General features: G+C 34.9%; 3 protein-coding genes across 3 annotated transcripts in view; 2 read left to right on the top strand and 1 right to left on the bottom strand.

Moving 5' to 3' along the window:
* LOC118742677 overlaps window positions 1-17,096 on the top strand; it is a gene marked incomplete in the record, with an annotated part of 60,129 nt that extends 43,033 nt beyond the window's left edge. Inside the window, 9 exon segments of the mRNA XM_036474926.1 lie at window positions 7,164-7,320; window positions 7,416-7,915; window positions 9,320-9,434; window positions 12,482-12,937; window positions 14,938-15,029; window positions 15,309-15,583; window positions 16,467-16,601; window positions 16,694-16,839; window positions 16,904-17,096. Of these exon segments, the coding sequence (XP_036330819.1) occupies window positions 7,164-7,320; window positions 7,416-7,915; window positions 9,320-9,434; window positions 12,482-12,937; window positions 14,938-15,029; window positions 15,309-15,583; window positions 16,467-16,601; window positions 16,694-16,839; window positions 16,904-16,974 (1,947 nt within the window).
* Window positions 1-19,795, top strand: part of LOC118742685 (G protein alpha o subunit) — a gene marked incomplete in the record, with an annotated part of 381,368 nt that overhangs the window by 239,724 nt on the left and 121,849 nt on the right.
* LOC118742675 (GPI ethanolamine phosphate transferase 1) overlaps window positions 17,319-19,795 on the bottom strand; it is a 9,675-nt gene continuing 7,198 nt past the window's right edge. The window contains exons 2-3 of the mRNA XM_036474924.1: window positions 19,611-19,787; window positions 17,319-19,548 (exon numbers count right to left, since the gene is read on the bottom strand). Of these exons, the coding sequence (XP_036330817.1) occupies window positions 17,681-19,548; window positions 19,611-19,787 (2,045 nt within the window). The 3' untranslated portion in view covers window positions 17,319-17,680. The remainder of the gene's footprint in view (window positions 19,549-19,610; window positions 19,788-19,795) is intronic.

Below are 19,795 nucleotides of genomic sequence, written 5' to 3' on the forward strand. Positions count from 1 at the left end.
TTAGAAAAAAAGCTCTCTCATAAATCGGTTATATGCAGTGTGCAAACCCCTTTTTATTTTAGTGTGGTAGAATCGGCAAAAAAAATGTGGTAGATTTGAACAAAATGTGGTAGATTTTCCAATTCATATTTTTATTGGGAACATGTCGCACACCGTCGTCAAAAGAGGCACAACTCAAAAATTAGGTCGCGAAATATAAGTGCTAGTATAAGTGCTAGTATAAATATATTAGTGTTCTAGTTAGAGAAGAAAAAAATATTTTCATTTTCATTAAGTCCATAAGTTAAGGCACAGATACATTTAAAGCAAAATTTATGATGTCCCTTTTTAAAAATGTATTGATTAATTTTTATATTTCGTATAATTTAACAAATGTAACAAATGTTCTGCCTAAAAATGTGGTAGATTTTAAGCCTTCAGTAGTAGATGTTGTAGACACCCAAATTTTAAAAAATATGTGGTAGATCTACCACATATGTGGTAGAGGTTTGCACACTGGTTATATGTTATTTAGCTCGCATTGCTCCAACGGCCGAGTAAGCAGAGCATAGTCATGCCGTTCGAAAGAACACGTGTTTAGTCTCGGGCGGCGGAACTTTCTTTTTTGTTTTTTTAAATTAAATTTTTTTTATTTTTAATTAGGTAAGAAGAAAAAATTTTATTTGAATTTCATTTAATTTTTAAACCCATTTATTTATTTTTGCTTTATTTTAATTTTTTCATTTTTTTATTTTTTTTATTTAAATTTCTTTTATTTAGTTTTAATTGTTTTAAAAAGATAAAAATATATGCTTTTTAAATTTAATATAATTAAAATAAACTTAAAAGGCGAACAGCATAGCGCTAAGATCTCCTCGTTAGCAGATCTTTCAATTAGTCTTTCGAAAGACAGTAAAGAGTTTTTAAGACAGTTGCCAGAATAGAAAATTGTCTTACGAAAGACTTTTCGTTTTGTATTGAAAAAAGCTACCGATAAACAATGGCGTACGCCTTTGGCTGAGTGGAAAAAGCACAGGCGGCCTATTCGAGAGATCCGAGTTCGAGTTTCGGTTAGCGGATTTTTTTCTTTTTTTAATTTAAATTTTTTTCTTTCTTTGTTAATTTTTTCAATGAATAAATTTTATTTATTTTAAAAAGAAAAATATATGGAGTATTCTTTTGCCCACTTTTCTTTAAAATTAAGATTTTTTATAATCCGTAAAATTCATGAAAAAACACAAGTTTCCCAATGCCTAGTGGCAAAATAACTTGAGGGTCAATTTCAAGGTCATCTCGAGGTCAACATGGTTTTTTGAACTGTTAACTCCCTTTATTAAATATCTCGAGTTCAGAAAGAACGGAAAATTCTCCGTTTAGATAGCATATCATTTCTGGGGTTCATTTGACCGTAGCTTCTTATAAAAACTTTAGGTTCCTCTACTGTTTGTGTAACTTTCTCAAGACACACACCAAAAAAGTGAGTAAAATGTGACGCCAAATGTTTATTTATTTTTTTAAATTTTACGTTGAAACTTTTAATGGGATTTACTACTTTCGTTGTAAATGTCTTGATAATTAAATTTGAGCACGCTTTATTGCATTACATTGGAACTTTTGCAATGTAAAGAATTCTATTCGAGCGCTTTTACGACCGGCCAAAGAGTTAATTGATGCTGATGACGTTAATCACAAACCTACTGGCACCTTAATTCTCTAACGTCTGAACATGCAGTTGGAATGTGAATTCTAAGGCATGCGTAGAATAAAATTTCATTACTTTAATTAGCCGTTGTCATTTTGAATTATGCACTTAATAGTAAATGCAATGCAATGAATTTCTCTGTTCGTCTTTTCTGTGTGGCGTTTGGTTGCCGTCAGAAGCGCCGCCGCCTGTGACACACGCCTCTCAGATTTTAAATTGAGATATATATTTCATGGATTAAGTAAGTAGTGAATTGTTAGATTGGGATGCACACAGCATTGAATTACGACACCTACACAATTGCAAGTCTAATCGTTAAGCGTTTATGTGCATACTTATGCACTTATGAGAGGCAATGGAACGCAGTGCATAAATATGCAGTTTGTAGGGTATGTATGTAGGTACGTGTGCTTACGAGTAAGCTTGCAGAATTTAAATGAATTAAATAAAGTAAAATACGCTGCATTTTGTTGACACATTCAACTAGGGTTTAACGCCTAAGAATTTCCAATTTTAACTGACTTTTTTTTAAATAATTTTCACCAAAGGCAAATTGTTGGCGCTCGAGGGGATATTCTGCGAATACAATACTACTTTGAGTCAATGTTTGATGAGTCGCTTACTCACGAGCATTGGGTTGGTAAATACATATGTGTGTACATATGTACGGGGGCGAGAATGTAAATAGGGAAGAGACAATTTAGCAAGTTTTGACTATTTTTCTTTGTTTAAAAGATTTGTATTATTCTTTTGTGAAAATATAACATACTGTAAACAAAACCTTGCAAATCAAAATTTCAATCTTTGTAGAACATTTATAAAAATTTAACGAATTTTAATAAATATTCATAAAAATTTTAAACTTAATGTTTCTAAACTTTTTTTGGGTATGCAGTCTTGCAGCCTATTAAATTTTAATACAATAAAGTGCAAGTTTAAAGTAGCAATTTTTGGTTCACGCGTTTTCTTCCATATGTTCGAAATTTTTTCTATGCCAAAAATCAACGGTAAGTCCTAGCTGCTTCAAACTAGAGATGCAGTTTTTAAATCAATTAATTCGAAGATCGATTAATCGAGTACTTCCGACTCGATTTTTTAGTTCCGTTTCGATCCGTGAATCGATTCAAAAATTTTGAGAATCGACATTCGATTTTTGCAGATTGCTTTTTTATTTCTTACAAAAATTAAGTAGAATACGTTATTTGACAAAATATATGAATCGATCTAGGGAGATCGATTTATTTTTCGACGATTAATTCCTGCATCGATTATTTTTATTTCGATTCGAATCGATTCAAAAATAGATTTTTTTTTTATTTCGATCCGGCATCTTTACTTCAAACTTGCACTTCGTTATAATAAAATTGATTGGGCTTTAAACTGCATACTCACGATTTTTCTAAGAAATCTAATTAAATTGATAAAAATTTGGATTAAACTATCGAATTTTTCTAATTCTTGTACAAAGTTTACATCGTTTTTGTGAAGTAACGAGCTACACCTTAATAAAAAAATAATAAACATTAAAATAAAACGAAAGGGAAATAGCCAAAGAATGCTAAAATGTCGCTTCCCTATTTATATTTTCGCCACTGTATGTACATATGTTTTTCGTCAAAAAAGTCAACAAGCTTAACATTTGTAGCGCGTCCATTTATCAGACGCGTGTTCGGTGTAAACATTATGAGCAACGGCTTCATGCAGTAAAGGGCATATCGCTTACAAGCTATGCTTTGTACATACATACATACATACATACTTAAAGCAAATATTTAACATAACTACCATGTTGTGCTGATAACACTGGTCTACAAATTTCAACTTTTTTTCTGCGAATAAGACGGGACCTGGTGTTTCTGAACGGATTTTTCGTGCTGAACACGAATCCGGGGTCAAAAATGTCCCATCACGTCACGTTTTCGAGAAAAAAGGGGTTGAAACCCCTAAAAACAGCGTTTTTGGCCATTTTCGAAAAATTATAGAGCTGAACCCTGACGTGGTACAAATTTTGCATATATCAGAAATTAAAGGCTAAACCGTGCCCTTTCGAATGAGCCCTATGCCGAGTTGATCGCGTGCACCCTTAAAGCAGGGGGTGTATTTGTGTTTAGGGGTGCAGGAAAAATTGATCACAGAAAGAATTTAATCTTAAACGATCATAGAAAATTAATAATGCCAAGGTTTTAACTATATTAAAAGTCGCTGATTACGAATCTGCAGTTAGATTTTAAAAATTTAAGATGACGGGTCGAATATGGTGGATATAAAAATTGGACTCCTAGACACAAATACACCCCCTGATCTAAGGGTGCATGCGATTAATTCGGCATAGGGCTCATTCGAAAGGGCACGATTTAGCCTTTAATTTCTGACATATACAAAGTTTGTAGCACGTCAGGGTTCAGCTCTACAATTTTTCAAAAATGGCCAAAAACGCTGTTTTTTCCTGCACCCCTAGACACAAATACACCCCCTGCTCCAAGGGCACATGCGATCAACTTGGCATAAGGCTCATTCGAAAGGGCACAATTTTACCTTTAATTTCTGACATATGCAAAGTTTGTAGCACGTTAGGGTTCGGCTCTACAATTTTTCGAAAATGTCCAAAAACGCTGTTTTTAGGGGTTTCAACCCCTTTTTTCTCGAAAACGTGACGTGATGGGAAGTTTTGGACCCCAGATTCGTGTTCAGCACGAAAAATCCGTTCGGAAACACCAGGTCCCGTCTTATTCGCAAAACCCTTGTAGACCAGTGTAATTTGTCACATTGTTTTTGTAATGGTATGTCACCTGGCCTTTTTTAGATTTGACGCTACGGGAGTCAGATATCAATGTCTGAAAAATCGAGCAAACGATTCGTATTCTTATGACTAATGAGTTCTAGTTATTTATGTACTATTTTGAACAATCATTCTAGATATTATTTACAAAAACAATAAATAAATGCAATATTGACTCTTACTGATTACAAAACGTTCACAAGAATTTACCCGGAAAATTCTAATTGACGGATGTGCCATTGACATGAAGCATTTTTAGTTTCAGAATGTTCAATTTGAGCTCTGGCAAATTTAAAGCATTTTAAAAAGTAGAGTTATGCAGCGTTTTTGCTGCATTTAAAATGCAACATTTGAGGGCATATTTAATAAGGTAGCTCGAGCTCTCTTGTAGCTAGTTATAATGTCAAAAAACTGTAAATAAACAAATTAACCTTTTGAGGTGCGAGTGCTATGTTTGCTACAAATTAGTAACAGTTGAAACGCATCAGCATAAATACATACATATGTACGTATACTAATTTTAAGAATTACTTCAATATACCTTCAAAGCATTTTAATTGCATTCTCATTTCATATGACCATATACAGAATATGGACAGAAACGAATGCCTCATAAAGAAACCACGCAAATAAAATGAACGAAATGTTTTATGAAACTATTTTAAACAATTTGTTGTTGTTGTTTTTATTCGCCACATGATTTTTTGAATTTTGGGATCAACTCTTGTTCTTTATTTTTTTTATAAAATATATATAAAAACTCTCTCTTCAAAAAAGACGCAACTGCTGAATTTTTAACACGTCAGTGAAACTAGTTATTAACCGGGTTAAGATTTTAAGTCATTTGCCTATTTTGTAGGGTCAGAACACCTACAAAAAATCGCTCGTGTTTATAAATTATCGTAGACAAAAATGCAACCATGTGCCACAATCATATGTTTTTCGTGGAAAAATTTTAGCCAGCAAGAATTTGCAACTTCTCTCAAGAGAACTGTCACTTTGCGCTCTCAGTTTTTGGGTGATGGATAATTTTTTTGGTCTGCGCGAACGCGATTTGGGCAAAAATCATGATAATTCGTACAAATTCGTAAAAATTTTTTGCTCGACGAACCAAACTATTAGCAGATTGCCATATAAGCTGTGTCAAAATGTAGTAATTATGATCCGATTTTACTAAAATCTCAATTTGCTTAAGAATGAACAACTAAACCAAATGGCATAGATTGGCGAATGGTAGATATTATCCGAATCCGATAAAATTTGGATTTTATATGCCTGGTGGGCGTGTCAGTAGGCCAATTTTGATCATCTTTCAGATTTAAGTTTTTATGGTTAAAACTAAGATACAAACTGAATTTCATAAAAATTTTAGAATATTTACTATTTCCATGGAGAGAAGACTCTCCCTGTGGGGTGCTCTATATTGACTGTTCTCTAAATCACAGCACCCGCTAGTTTCGAGCTTTTAAACCTGTGGGTGAGCAGTTTTTGGATGATCCAGAAAACTCACGCCCGACGCCTAACGATGCGCCCAAAGGTAGTAGAATTATGGCTGACCTTTATTTTGGTTGCTTCTAATTATTTTCTAGTAAGAAATTGCAGAAAACTGCATGCCAAATTAATTGGATAGAATGGGAGCACCTTTTACTACCTGCAGTATACATTTGGACAGATGGGCCTCTAGGAATTTGGGCTTACCTTAAGCTTTTTGATGTCAAGGTCTTTTTACATAGTATATATATACCTGGAAATTAACAAGTCCATACCGCATACACTTTTTAAAGTTTTCAAGGTATCAAGTAATGGTCAATTGGATAGCTTTATATTAAAAATCATTACACATATTTAATGGGCCGTTGTCCTGTCTCGGCTAAAGTAGTTTTCAAAAAAGTAGAAAAAAATTGTTGAAATAAATGTCTGAGCGAAATTAAAGGTTTACTGCCGGTTTCACCAGCAATTTAAGTAGAAAATGATTTCTTATTTTCTGTTAATTTCCATATAAAATTCAAAAAATTAAAATAATTTTTCACTTAAATTGATTTCGTGAAATTGGCTGTAAGACATACATATGTATATGTAGTAAAATTTCATGGGAAATAGAAGAATAATTTTCTAGATTATATCAAACCTCTAACTTACTTCCAAATTTGCTTTTTGCGGGGTTTCTTGAAATAAGGATCAAAACGACCTTTTCAGACGCGTGCTAATGGGTTAAAATATTCTACGAAAATATTTTCCATGAAGCTTTACTATATATTTATGTCTTAAACTTTAATTTCGCTCAGACATTTATTTTAACAATTTTTTCGACTTTTTTGAAAACTACTTAGGCCGGCACATGAAAACTTTAGTAGGCCATAAAATAAAAATACGAGCTAACTTTTGCAAATCCATCGAGGGTTTTATTGCTGCATATGTATACTTTCAGAAAATATTAGCAAAGTACGGGCTGGTTTGAATTTTCATAAAATTGTCGTACAGTGTTATAGAGCATTGTCACCCAAAGCGCGGTAGATTTCAAAAATGCCGAAAAAGCAATCCATTTCAACGATATCTACTTATGGCCGGTGATAAAGTTCGGCTTTGTCCGAGCTAAGAACTCTGCACCGGTTCGTCTTTTAATCTTCGCTTTCACATCGCTCTACATACAAAACTCAGTAGTCGATCGTTCACTAATGCATTTTATCATTATCTTTTCAATAGATTTCTGAATGCGCTGCCAGAGGTGGTGAATGTGACGAGACGAGAGGTCGGCCAGTTTGTGGCACGGACGAACAAACCTACCCCTCACGCTGTCACTTGTTACGAGTACAATGTAGTGGCCATCAAGTTAGTCTCAAATACCGAGGGCCCTGCAAAGGTGAGTAAAGTTACACATTTTACTTTAGACGGTTGTAGAAAATTAAACCGTTATGTGCCATATTTTTTTTTTGTCTTTTTTTTTGTCTTGCTTAGCCTGCAAAGAGGCACGCGACTACGCTCTCAAACACAAGTCTCGCAATCCACCAAAATTCATACCACGCTGTAAAACCGATGGCACTTATGCAGCCATTCAATGTTTAGGCGATACCGGCTGTTGGTGCAGCGATATCACTGGGAAACCCATTGAGAACACATCGGTACGCAATGGCAAGCCCAAATGTCGCGAATATGGCAAGGCGAACATACGTCGTTCACCGGCGCGTCACCTGAGTCCGAGTCGTGGTCGACGCACGTGCACTGCCATCGATCGTGCTGCCTTCAATGCCAATCTCATCAAAGTCTTCCAAAGTGAGTACATACGAGCTGGACAACAGAAACGCACCATGGCAGTGAATGCGGGTGGCGGCGAGGGAGGCTTTGCAACGCCAAATGATAAGTTGGTGCTCGATTGGAAGTTTACTTACTTGGATACGAATGCAAATCAAATGCTGGACAAAACTGAATTCCGTGAACTAAAGAAGCTTGTAAAGCGGGTGAGTAGTCAATGACGTTGTATATAATTTCATTGGCAATAACTGGCAAAATGCATGCATGCAAATATAATTTTGTAAGGGTATGCAGTGAACTACACATATACATACATATATACACACATACGTACATATGTATGCATATAAGTATGTACACTAGTGGCAGAAATAATAGAAACGCCTTATTTTGACCAGTTTTGGCTAAATTTCCGTTTGTTTTTAATGTTTCATATTTTATTTATAAAAGTATACATAACTCATTATATAACAAACTGCGTGTAAATCCAAATTTGTACAAAAATTAGACAAATTAAACTTTTATTCAGAATTTTTAGAAAGATTTTAGGAATGTAGCTCACAACATTTTTTTTTAGCTGACGGTGTAGGTATATTTAGATATACATATGTATACAGAACGTATAAAGTATACACAAATATGAATTTCTTGTGGAACAAAATACGCCAGCCCATTCGCAAACAAAAAAAAGCAAAAAATCAACGCGAGTTTTAGTCACTTAAAACTTGCATTCGCACTAAAATTTAATGGGCTATAAAACTGCCTACCTAAAATTTTTCTAAAAAATTTATAAAATTATAAATTCCATACAAATTACAACATTAAATAAACAAAAAAACAACGTGTTTCTATTATTTCTGCCTCCAATGTAGTATGTACATTTGCTCAGCAGTTGAATGTATGATATATTTCATGTATGTACATTAGGCAGGTTGAAAAGCATGTGAAAAAGTAAAGTCCGAATTTTAATACTCTCACCCCTAGGATTGTTCTATATCGAAAAATACACCCCTGCTTTTTTATTTAAAAATAATAAAATATTTAGAGGTCGCTCAAAGTTTTCCATTTATTTTGTGTGAAAAAAAACACTTTTCATAAAAATAGAGTTATTGAAAATCAATATATTTCGATGGGAAATCTCTGTTTCTCTTCAGGAGACTGCCCATAATAATAGTTCCTAATTCCTTATTTTACCATTTTTTAATGATTTTTTAAGCGATTTTTTTTGGGTTTTGGGGACCTAAAATAAAAAGTTTATATTAAAAATTGGTTAAATAAACAATTGGGTTCTATTGTTGACAGCCTCCTGAAGAGAAACAGAGTTTTATGATCGAAAAATATTGATTTACAGGAATTCTATACCATTTCTACGAAAAATTGTTTTCTGCTTATATAAAATACAAGGAAAAGTTTGAGCGCTTTGAGCGACTTAGAAATATTTTTTTGATTTACAAAAAAAAAACGGGTATAGTTTATTCGGTATAGAACAATCCTAGGGTGTTAGAGCATTAAAATTCCAACTTTACTTTTTTTTGGACCATCCTAATGTACAAACATACCAAGCGCGTATTTCTCCCATTGCATGCGTTAATTATCTATTCTCTGCACAGGCGGTGAAACCCAGACGTTGTGGACGTGCTTTTGGCAAATTCTGCGATTCGGATGACGACGATCGATTGACACTGACCGAATGGAATAATTGCTTTTCCAAAGATGATATTATACGTAAGTGCTTGTTTTTGGTATTTCTAGATCGTAGTATATACTACATACATACATATAAAATTTCTTAACTATATAACATGGAACATTTTCAAATTGCATATACGCATGCAAATCACAATAGGTACATAACCTTAAAAATAAGTGTCCAACAGAAGTGGAAATATTTGAGTAGTTATTCTAACATAGCATTTCTAAATTCATTTTCATTAATTCATATGTAGTTACGGTTATTAGATTAGAAATTAAAACAAGTAAAGAAGTATAAGTTCGGGCGTATTAAATATCGTTTCTCACCTCTGTGCAATATATGTACATATGTACATATGTACGTATGTAATTAAAATAATTTCAATAATTATTGAAATAATTGAACCAAGTTTGGCAGAAATCGATAAAGCGCTTACTGAGATAAAATTTTGTAGTTGTAAGTGGCCGGTTAAGTTCTTAACAGGCTAACCTAATATTCACGCACGCCGCCAATTTACTGTCAAAAATTTCTCATGCACATACAACTTGTATGGGACCAACCGAAATTGAACGGCGTGCGTATGAAGCTAACTCAATTTCCAATTTTTGTTCTGCGTGACATTTTGATTTGACGTTTCGCTTAATGAAATCAAATGCAAACGCACGCAAGCCAATTTCGGGTGACGCAAAAAAACATATTCGACGGCGTGCGTACCAAAACGCAAGCCGCGAATATTAGGTTAGCCTGTAAGATATTAATAGGTATATATGTAAGTAGGGTTTAAATGATTTTTAAAAACTTAGAGATTAGCGTACTTTATACTATGTAAGGATAAGGAGGGATGTACATTAGGGTGATCCAAAATAAGTGAAATCGGAATTTTAATGCTCTCACCCTCTAGGGTTGTTCTATATCAAAAAAAATACCCCTTTTTTATTTTTCAATCAAAAAATATTTAGAGGTCCGCTCAATGCGCTCAATGTTTTCCATGTATTTTATATGGGGAAAAAACAATATTTTTCGATCGGAAAACCCTGGTTCTTTTCAGGAGACTTCCAATAACAATACTAAATTGATTATTTAACAATTTTTTAATACTAAAGATTTTTTATTTATACCCCTATTGCATTTTCTAGCATTCTCAAGGTGTTTTGGCGGACCTATAAAATATAGTTCCTATGAAAAACGTGTTAAAAAAATAATTGGGTGTTATTATTAGGAATTTTCTGAAGAGAAGCAGAGTTTTGCGGTCGAAAAATATTTATTTTCAAGAATTCTATACCATTTCTACAATAAGATTGTTTTTCGTATAAAATACATGGGAAACTTTAAGCGCTTTGAGCGACCTCTAAATATTTTTTGATTTCAAAATAAAATAAAAAATAGGGGTATATTTTTTCGGTATAGAACAATCCTAGGGGATGAGAGCATAAAAATTCCGACTTTACTTTTTCACATGCATTTTTGGACCACCCCAATCTACATACATACATATGTACATAATATGTTGCCCGCATGCAACTAATTGTTCAGACATGAGATTTTGTGTTATAACTCCTCCACTTGAAGAGCTAAGAACATGAAATTTTCGCACTCTTTCCACTTATCATAAATAAACTTAACAGTGAAAATCATTAAGATCAGGCCACTATAAATTACACTGTTCGGCAGTGGGCTGGGGAATTGCTAAAATCAGGTTCTTATGAAAATCTGGTTTGCTCATACATACATACTTATATAGAAAATTAATTTCTAAATTTTCTCAGGTTGTCGATTTTAACATTTTTCTTTTTTCAATTGAATTTCTATCACTAAAGTCCTTCTGCAATTTATTTTTACGAAAAATGGTCGCTGGGTGCGTTTTGATGCAGAAAAACGTGAAGAAACATTAAAGGTATTCTCTTTCACGGTGCACGGTATGCACTGTGTGCAAAGTTGTCCCATTCGAAAACCGGTTTTTAAAGTGCAATCTGTGCACCGTGAAAGGGCTTTGCAAAACTCAGAGAATACCCCTATTGTTGAGGAACATTGTTGCTAAACATTGTATTCGCTTTTACTTCATGTTCCTACCATGTTTTTTGCAACAAAGCACACCCCAACGGCCGTATGTGGTAAAAAAAAATTGCAAAATCAGATTCCTCGGACTCCAAAACCCTCAGGAATGCATTTTGAATGTATAAATATCTGCATTTAAATCACTCTCAGTGACCAACAATTTCAAATTACAAAAAAATGCTTAAAATCGCCATTCTGAGAAAACTGAGAAATTGCTTTTCTACGTACAATCCAGACTTTCAGATAAACTTGGTTTAATCAATTTCCTAGAAAAAAAAACTGAAATTGTCGTACAGTGGTCTAGCTGGAATACAATTTATTGTTTAGATATGAGTTTTGTTATAGTAAATTATAGTTATATTGTAAATCCTTCATTTAAATAGCTAAGCACATGACATTTTGTTCCCTATTTGCATATCATAGAATAAAAATTTACAGTGAAATTGATCAACACCAATTTAATATAAGGTCTGTTTGATGAATGCACTAAAGGATTTCGTTTCGCACTGCATTGTTCTGCACTCTTCGAACAGACTAATAAAGGGTTAAAGTAAAATTCTCCTATGCTCACGAAGAGGTTGAGGCCTTTGACATAGCCGAAGACAGTATTGTCTTCATATACATATGTATGTAGGTATATATATATTTTTTAATTTTAAATGCCCAACTTTGCCAGAACATTTTTTTTTTCATTCAATGCTCGAGGAAATCCGCAATTACAAAAAGTTTAAGAAATCTAAGAAAATCCAACGGGTGAGTAGTTGCTCTTTTGCTGTTAGTTGTGATTGGAATTGGTATTGGAATTTGTATTAATAGAAAGTAACGCAATCATGGTATAATCAATTTGCATGCCAAAGTCATACTAATCAAATTGATTTCATTACTATCTAGTATATCTTAACATACAAACACACACATACATATGTAGAAAATTAAAATTACGAGTACATGCTAATAATTAATTATTTTAACTAAATGCCATTCTACATATTCCAATACAATTCCAACTCGTATTTGTATGCAGGTCATTCGGCTGCTGAAAATAAGAATTATGCCGTTAATAGCATCACCAGCAACATATACCATGGATATTTACCACAGCAACAAAATAATAAACACAACGCCAACAGCAACGGCAACGGCAACGGCAACGCCAACAACAATATTAATAATCGTCACGCATTGCCCGCGCCCTTCAATCATCATCCACAACAGATTCATTTGAATAATCATCAACCAAATCATAATACATATAGCAATAGCAACAACAACAACAACAACAACTATAACCTTAATAGAAATGATAATCTCAATAATATACATCATCATGCCTCAAGCGCACTGGACGAATTGGATAGCGAAAGTAATGGTGATGACGATGAGAGTAGCCAACGTTTGGACTATGAAGAGGATGATTATGATCCCGATGAGGGCGAAGATAATGACGCGCTAAGCATGCTTAATTCATCAACTATACATTGTACGTACCGTTAGTACCTTATATGAGTGTATGTAGATTTCATTTAGCTGATATAATATGCATTAGGATGGTCCTTTAGAAAGTCAACATCAAAATTTTTTATGTGGCAACCCTTTTTTTTCTACGTACAAAATAAAAACATCCACAAAGAATTTAAAGATAAAAAAACTAAAAACTAGGGTCGCTACCAGGTTTTAATTTTTTTTTTTTTTAAATCGCAAAAATTCTACAACATTTTAACTTTGACCAGCTATGACTCAGTGTATTAAAACGTATTCTTATAAATTCATAAATAAATTCGCTGAATTATGGCTGGTCAAAGTCAACTTTTCTAATTGTTGTGGTAAAAAAAAAATTAATTTTTTCAAACCTAAAAGTTTGTTTAAACTTTGAAAGTATAGGCGGATATTTTTATTTTATACGTAGAACAAACTAAAGGGGTGCCCCATGACACTGTTATTTTAAAAACCACCCTAGTAAACATATAGTCCGAAACTTATTTCCTGTGTGTCCCCGTGTATCTAATTTGTGCAACCCGCTTTTTCAAACCGAAAAAATTGGATTGTTTTAAAAATGTAATATTCTGCGTGACAGTTTTTACTAAATACATAGAAACTAACATATCATTCATGGTAGACATTATTGCACTTCATACATGGGTAGATATTTATATTTTATGTAAGTGTAGTTATTCACATCTTGTCTTGCTGCTGTTGGCTTTCATTAAAATACGCATGCATGTTTACAATTCTATAAAAACAAATTGATTTTATGAAACTAAGTTTTTCTGAAAGATTGGATTGTATATAGCAAAGCAATGTCTCAATTTTTCCATGTTGGCGATTTTAAGAATTTTTTCAATGGAATTTGGCGGTCTGAGAGCAACATTTAGGAGAGGGGCCGAGAACGCGTTCCCGATTTGGTTTTGGTTCTGCATGAGAACAAAGCGTGTTTCACGAACGTCCCCACAAAGAACCAACTCAACTGTCCGTTTATGGAACATTTTTTTCATTTTCCGTGCAAGAAAAGTTCGTTCCTTAAGTCCTTCGTTTTTCCATATTATCTTTGTTCTTTTTGATTAATTTTAATATTTAAACATTTCAAACTAGTGAACGCTATGCAAAAAATTTTGTTCTTGCTTCCATCTTCGCGAATATTTCAGAGAAGATTTTTTCCCGTTTCCTTCTATGTTTGAAAGTTCCAGAGACTTTAGTTCCCAAATTATTATTCGAGAGAAAGTTTCTTAGACTTTTGTTCCCGTTTATTTTATTTCCAAAACGTTTCGAAGACCTTTGCTCCCATTTTGTTCCCTAAGAAATTTTCCCGAAAGTATTGTTTGAATTTTGTTCTCTTTGGATGCGTTCCGCAGGGTTTTTTTTTTTTTCTTATAAAATTCCCATTGGGAACGTTCTCAACAGTTTTGTTCTCATTTTGGTTTTGGTTTTGAAGCGACATGGGAACAAAACTACCAGAGCAACATTTAGGTTTGATCACACCTTTTGCTATCGGTCCCTGATTTAAAACAATTAACCCCCCATGAGTTTTGCGTTCCGAGAATCTGAATTCGTACTTTGTTTTTGACCAAAAACGGTCGCTAGAGTGCGCTTTGATGCGAAGGACATGGAAGGAACATTAAGGAAAAGTACAAAGAATCTTTCTCAAAAATTTTTCTTCATGTTTTTTTTGCACCAATGCGCACCCAGTGGCCGTTTAACGTCAAAATAAATTGCAGATTCAGATTCTCCGTACCCGAAAACCCACAGAAAGGCTTTTTAATCGTATGAATATTTATTTGCATTTAAACCTACTTGCTGCTCTGTTCGCCAACCTGCGAAAACTGAGAAATTACTTTTCGATACTTTTCGTATAATCCGGATTTTTAGAAAAACTTGGTTTCATCAATTCCTCAGCCCACTGCCGTACAGTGTAATAAACCCAAAAATTATAATTAAGAAATCATACTGAAAAAAACTCCAACAAAGCACCTAAATGTTTTATAGACTTACGACCTAACCCCGATACACAAATGAATGAATCCGATAGCGAATCCGATTGTTTGGCTGATCAGAAGGCAGCGCTCGAGGAGCAACGAGTAAGTTTTTAAGGATCAAAGTCATGGAGATGAAGAATTTCAGTTGGAAAGAGTTCTTGTTCATCATTCTGCACGTTTCGCGATAAATGCAAAATATGTATGCCAGTTTGTGCTCGACCCGGTCATAAACTATGTAAATTTTAATAAAAAAGTTAAAATAATTGTTTATACCACAACTAAGCTCTCCACCTCCACGATTTTCAACCTTAAATATGTACATACATTCCACATAGAAGGTAAAATTACAATTGCAACCTCTTCCTGTTTTTTTGTTTTTAGCACGGCGGCACGTTATTCTATGTGCCCGAATGCACTGCGGACGGACGTTATCAGCGTGTGCAATGCTATCGCTCCACACCGTATTGTTGGTGTGTACACGAGGATACAGGCAAAAATATACCCGGCACATCGGTGAAGGACAAGCGACCGCAATGTGATACCATTTATGCAGCGCCCCGTCCCATGAAGGGCTGTCCCGAGCCGAGAAAAACGATGTTTTTGAACGATCTCAAAGAATTCTTGAAGACGCATATTGTGGCAAGTGCAATTTCAGGGTAAGAAGATATGAGGATCAAAAATTAACGAAATGAAGTAGTCTCGGAGCGTTTCACATAATTTTTGTAGTTGTTCCAAGCTGTTGAGGCCGTCTAAAAATGTGTTAGATGACTTGGTTTGAGGTAGTTAGTAGCTTGCAGATGTAGTCTTTTGTGGTTGTAGTAATCTCTTTCAAAATCTTTTTTTTTAATCATTGTTTTCGGGTTGTCCGTGATTTCTGGTAGATTTCGGATTGGGAAAGCGTAAAAGTTGTATAAACGGACGTGAACTCCCAGCTGTAGTCTGAGGTGTTAAAAGGAGTTGCGGAGAAACAGAAGCGGTTAAAGGACATCGTTAAATTTTTCTTGGTTTGCTAGTTTTATCTCTAAAAAATTACTGATGAATGTCGATCACTCAGATAATTCGCTGACCACCGTTTGAGTCCCTGTAGGCGAGAGGAAGCCTCAATGTCTTCTAGTAACGTGGACTGACCGACGGTGCCTTTTTTCTCTCACAGTGGTGGTTTCGTTTTAGGGCGCGAGTTATCTGAGAGAGCTGGTGAGAGGCGCACTGGGTTGTGGCTATTTGTGCAGGCTTCTGGTCGTTTGGCTTTGCCCATCGAAAGATGTCGCGTAAATTGTGGGCTAAAAAGCTCGCGCATCAATCCGGGTCCGAAAAAGCGCGGTCATTGAAAGAGATTTCCACTCTGTCGTCGCGCTTTGTGAGCCCAAAGACGCTCTGCTTTTAGGAAATGCTCCACGTCGTCAAGAAAGCTATGTATTTCAGATAAGAGAAGCGCTCTTTGCTACTTAATAGTGATTTTTAAAGCTTTAAGTCCTAATTTATAAATACTAATTCTTCAACGCAAAAAAATACATATATGAACATATTTGTTCCTCACAGCGGTAACACAACGAAATGGAATTCTGAGGACGAACGCATTGCGACGTTAAGTTTTGTTTTGCTCGATAAGAACAAGAATAAATCGTGGGAGCGTAAAGAGTGGAAGACATTTCGAGAAATGGTAACTAGTACGAAGTAAGTCCTTCCCAATAAGTGCATAGAATAATTAAATGCTATTGCCATACTAATTCAAGCACCTAATAAATAAATTTGAATGTTAATTCTAGAACCTTACGTAAGTGCGGCAAAAAGATGCCCCGATACTGTGATGTAAATAGTGATAAGAAAATTACGCTTACCGAATGGTTGAATTGTTTGCAAACGCAACGTATTGAGGTGCAGTCTACTTCTCAACGCAGTTCCACGGAAGCCAGTAAGTTGATAGTCGCTATGCTTACATGCATTTCTATGATGGAACATTTTAATTTTTCTTACAGACGAATCTATAACGTCGAAGCCGCTGAAGCTAACTGGTTCCAATCCACTTGAACATTATCTCAAGGAATAAGGTAGCTGCAGTAGCCCTCATGCGGGTTGGGTGATACGATTAGTGGAACTCGTTTTGCTTTTTTACTTTTAATACGTTTTTTTTTTTTTTATTTCATTTTGTTTTGTTTTTAAATATATTTACTCTTTAATTTAATTTTAAGATAACACTCTTTCGTGGGCTGGTGTTTTGCTTTATTTTAAAATTGCATTTTCCGTGATAGTGATGATAGTGTTACTCCTAAAAAAATACACATACTATGTATTTATGCATGTATGCATGTATTCATGTTTTTACTGAAATTTAAATGAAAAACATTTATGTTAGTTGTGAGCTTGATTGTAAGTAAGAATAAAACCAATCTCTATAAGTAATCATACCATGCAGGCAGTTCGGAGCATGTATTTTACACTCAAATTTTGTACATAAATATTTATCGCTTAGTGTAAGATCTAAACTACATTTTATGCTAATAGTTTTAGTCTTTGTTTTAAGTTAAATATAGTATATATACACATATATTTGCGAATACTTAGCTATAATCATGTCTTGTATGTACTAACTGTAATACTTAATTTATTTTAAGTTTAAAAATATCAAAAATGTATTTGTAATGTGGAATAAATATTATGCACAGCATTTGTTTGACTCTGGCTTCGGCATTTGTTGCTTTCGGCGCAAATTCTGATAAGATTATTAGTACACAAATAATACTTAATTACACTTCTTACTCCTCATTTCGCGCCTTTTCATTTAAATGCAGCAGCAGCTTAGCAAAATAAGTGAAAATCACCAGCACCACTGTTGTCACTTCCATAATGACAAAGTGTGATATCGAAGTACCGATTTCCAGCCATGAGCCTTCATTTCGTACCAGAAATAGAAAATTCAACCCCATAACATCACATATTAGCATTAAACAAACGAAAATTGTTTGTTCGTTGGCGCGCGCAAATCGTGACATACCAAATATGATCGATATATTTAACAATACAGGTATGACTAATTTCAAAATCACCAACGCCATAATGATGAATGGCGAAAAGGTGCTCAAGAAGCATCGCACAATGTTTGGGTCGAATGAACTTACGGATGCAATATTACCAGTACCGAAAAAAGAGAACAGTGTGTATAGCAGTATGCTAAAAGAAAGTCTTAGAGCAACTTGCAGCTGCTGCGGCGAGCTAACCACATGCCGCATTTTATCCTTTGAAAACTCCTCCTCTAATTTGTGTGCTATAGGCAGTTGCATTGGCTGTACTGATAGTGTAAGCATTAGCTCCGATGCAAGCATCACTATGAAAAGTGACTCATACGAAGTGCAGAGTAGCGCGTAAAGCGAAGTTAGTAAGTAGAATATAAGCTCAATGCGTTGCTTTAATACCGACGTTCTATAAAGAACTATTACTGAAAGTGTGTAGATAAGAAATAGCCATGAAAGTGCTTGTGATAATAGCGGTACACCGCGTTGCTGCGCGTGCCAGAAGCTGGCCAAGAGCGCATTGATAATACACACCATGGCTGGTAATTTTATATGCCAATGCACATGAGATTTAACAACAAAGGGACGTATCATCGTTGCAAACATGCCCAACAGCAGCAACCATGTGTTTGCATAGCCAACTGATGGTGGTAGCAGCGGAAATATCGCTAAACACACACTTAATGGCAACCATATGTAAAGCTTTGCATTATTACCAGGGAATGCGCGAAAATTTATTACTAGACTGTAAATTAAAAAACTCAATGCAATTAGTTTGCGCTCAAAAAAACTGTAAACAAACAATTCGGCGCATAAAATGAGCGCTAATAATTGAAATAGAGGCATTGCACGTATGAGCGGCAGTAAGGAAACACCTTGCTTCTGCACCAGCAATATCCAAACCAATAAAGGTAGTAATAGATAGAAAGCTATGACCATTGGAACACGTTGCAGTAGTAGAAATACGCAGGCTAGCAGCAAACTTAGTTTCTGACCGATTGTTAGTGACCAGCGCCAATAAAAACGTTTAACTCGACGTTGCTGAGCCAGCAGGAATTGCAAACAATATATAATCCAAAAAATAAATGTAGCAGCTGTACTTATCTGTAATGGCTTGCGGTAGTAACCCTGATAGTACTCAATGCCTTCCAATGTGTGTTGCATAACGTTATAACTCGTGAAAATGGCTTCCGCGAATTGACCACTTTGCAGTTTGTGCTCCGTACTTTCTATATATTGGGTTATTATTTCAGCATTAAGTTTGCTATATCCTAGTAGGTTACGCGAAAATAGTCCACGCTGGTGTGCGATTAACAATGCCTGGAACTGTGCCAAAAGCTGAAGTGCATTGGTATGTATGGCGTGCGCTTTATATTCATCTGACGCATTTAGGAATTGCAACGGTATCATGCCAATGCTGTTAACAGGTGGTGCAACTCCAATCAGAGCTGCCATTAATGGTGTTATCTGCGCCTGTTGTATAGCATAGAGAGGCCGCGTTGTATCCTCGTCAATAGTAAACTCGATGTCATAGCTGACATTGCTGGCAATGCCAGCGCCCCAAAGGAAGAAAGGGGTTTCAGTTTCGAAAGTGTCGCTCGAGCCATGTGAACCTATAGAGAATGCAATTTTTTAAGTAAATATCTTAATTTTACCCTAAATTTATCTCACTTACCTGAATTTGTCATGCCATGATCAGAGGTCAACACGTAAGCTGTACGGTTGTCAGGGAATATACGCTCAAATTCCTTATAAATTTCGGATATACCTTTATCAGTGCGGTGTAAATTTTCTAGAAAGTTTGGCGTACCAGGCTTATGCACATGACCAGCCGTGTCCAGACCCAGGAGATGTAAGAAG

This window comes from Rhagoletis pomonella, unplaced genomic scaffold (genome assembly GCF_013731165.1).
Source record: "Rhagoletis pomonella isolate Grant_MI unplaced genomic scaffold, Rhpom_1.0 Rhpom_scaffold_00007, whole genome shotgun sequence".
Classification (NCBI taxonomy): domain Eukaryota; kingdom Metazoa; phylum Arthropoda; class Insecta; order Diptera; family Tephritidae; genus Rhagoletis; species Rhagoletis pomonella.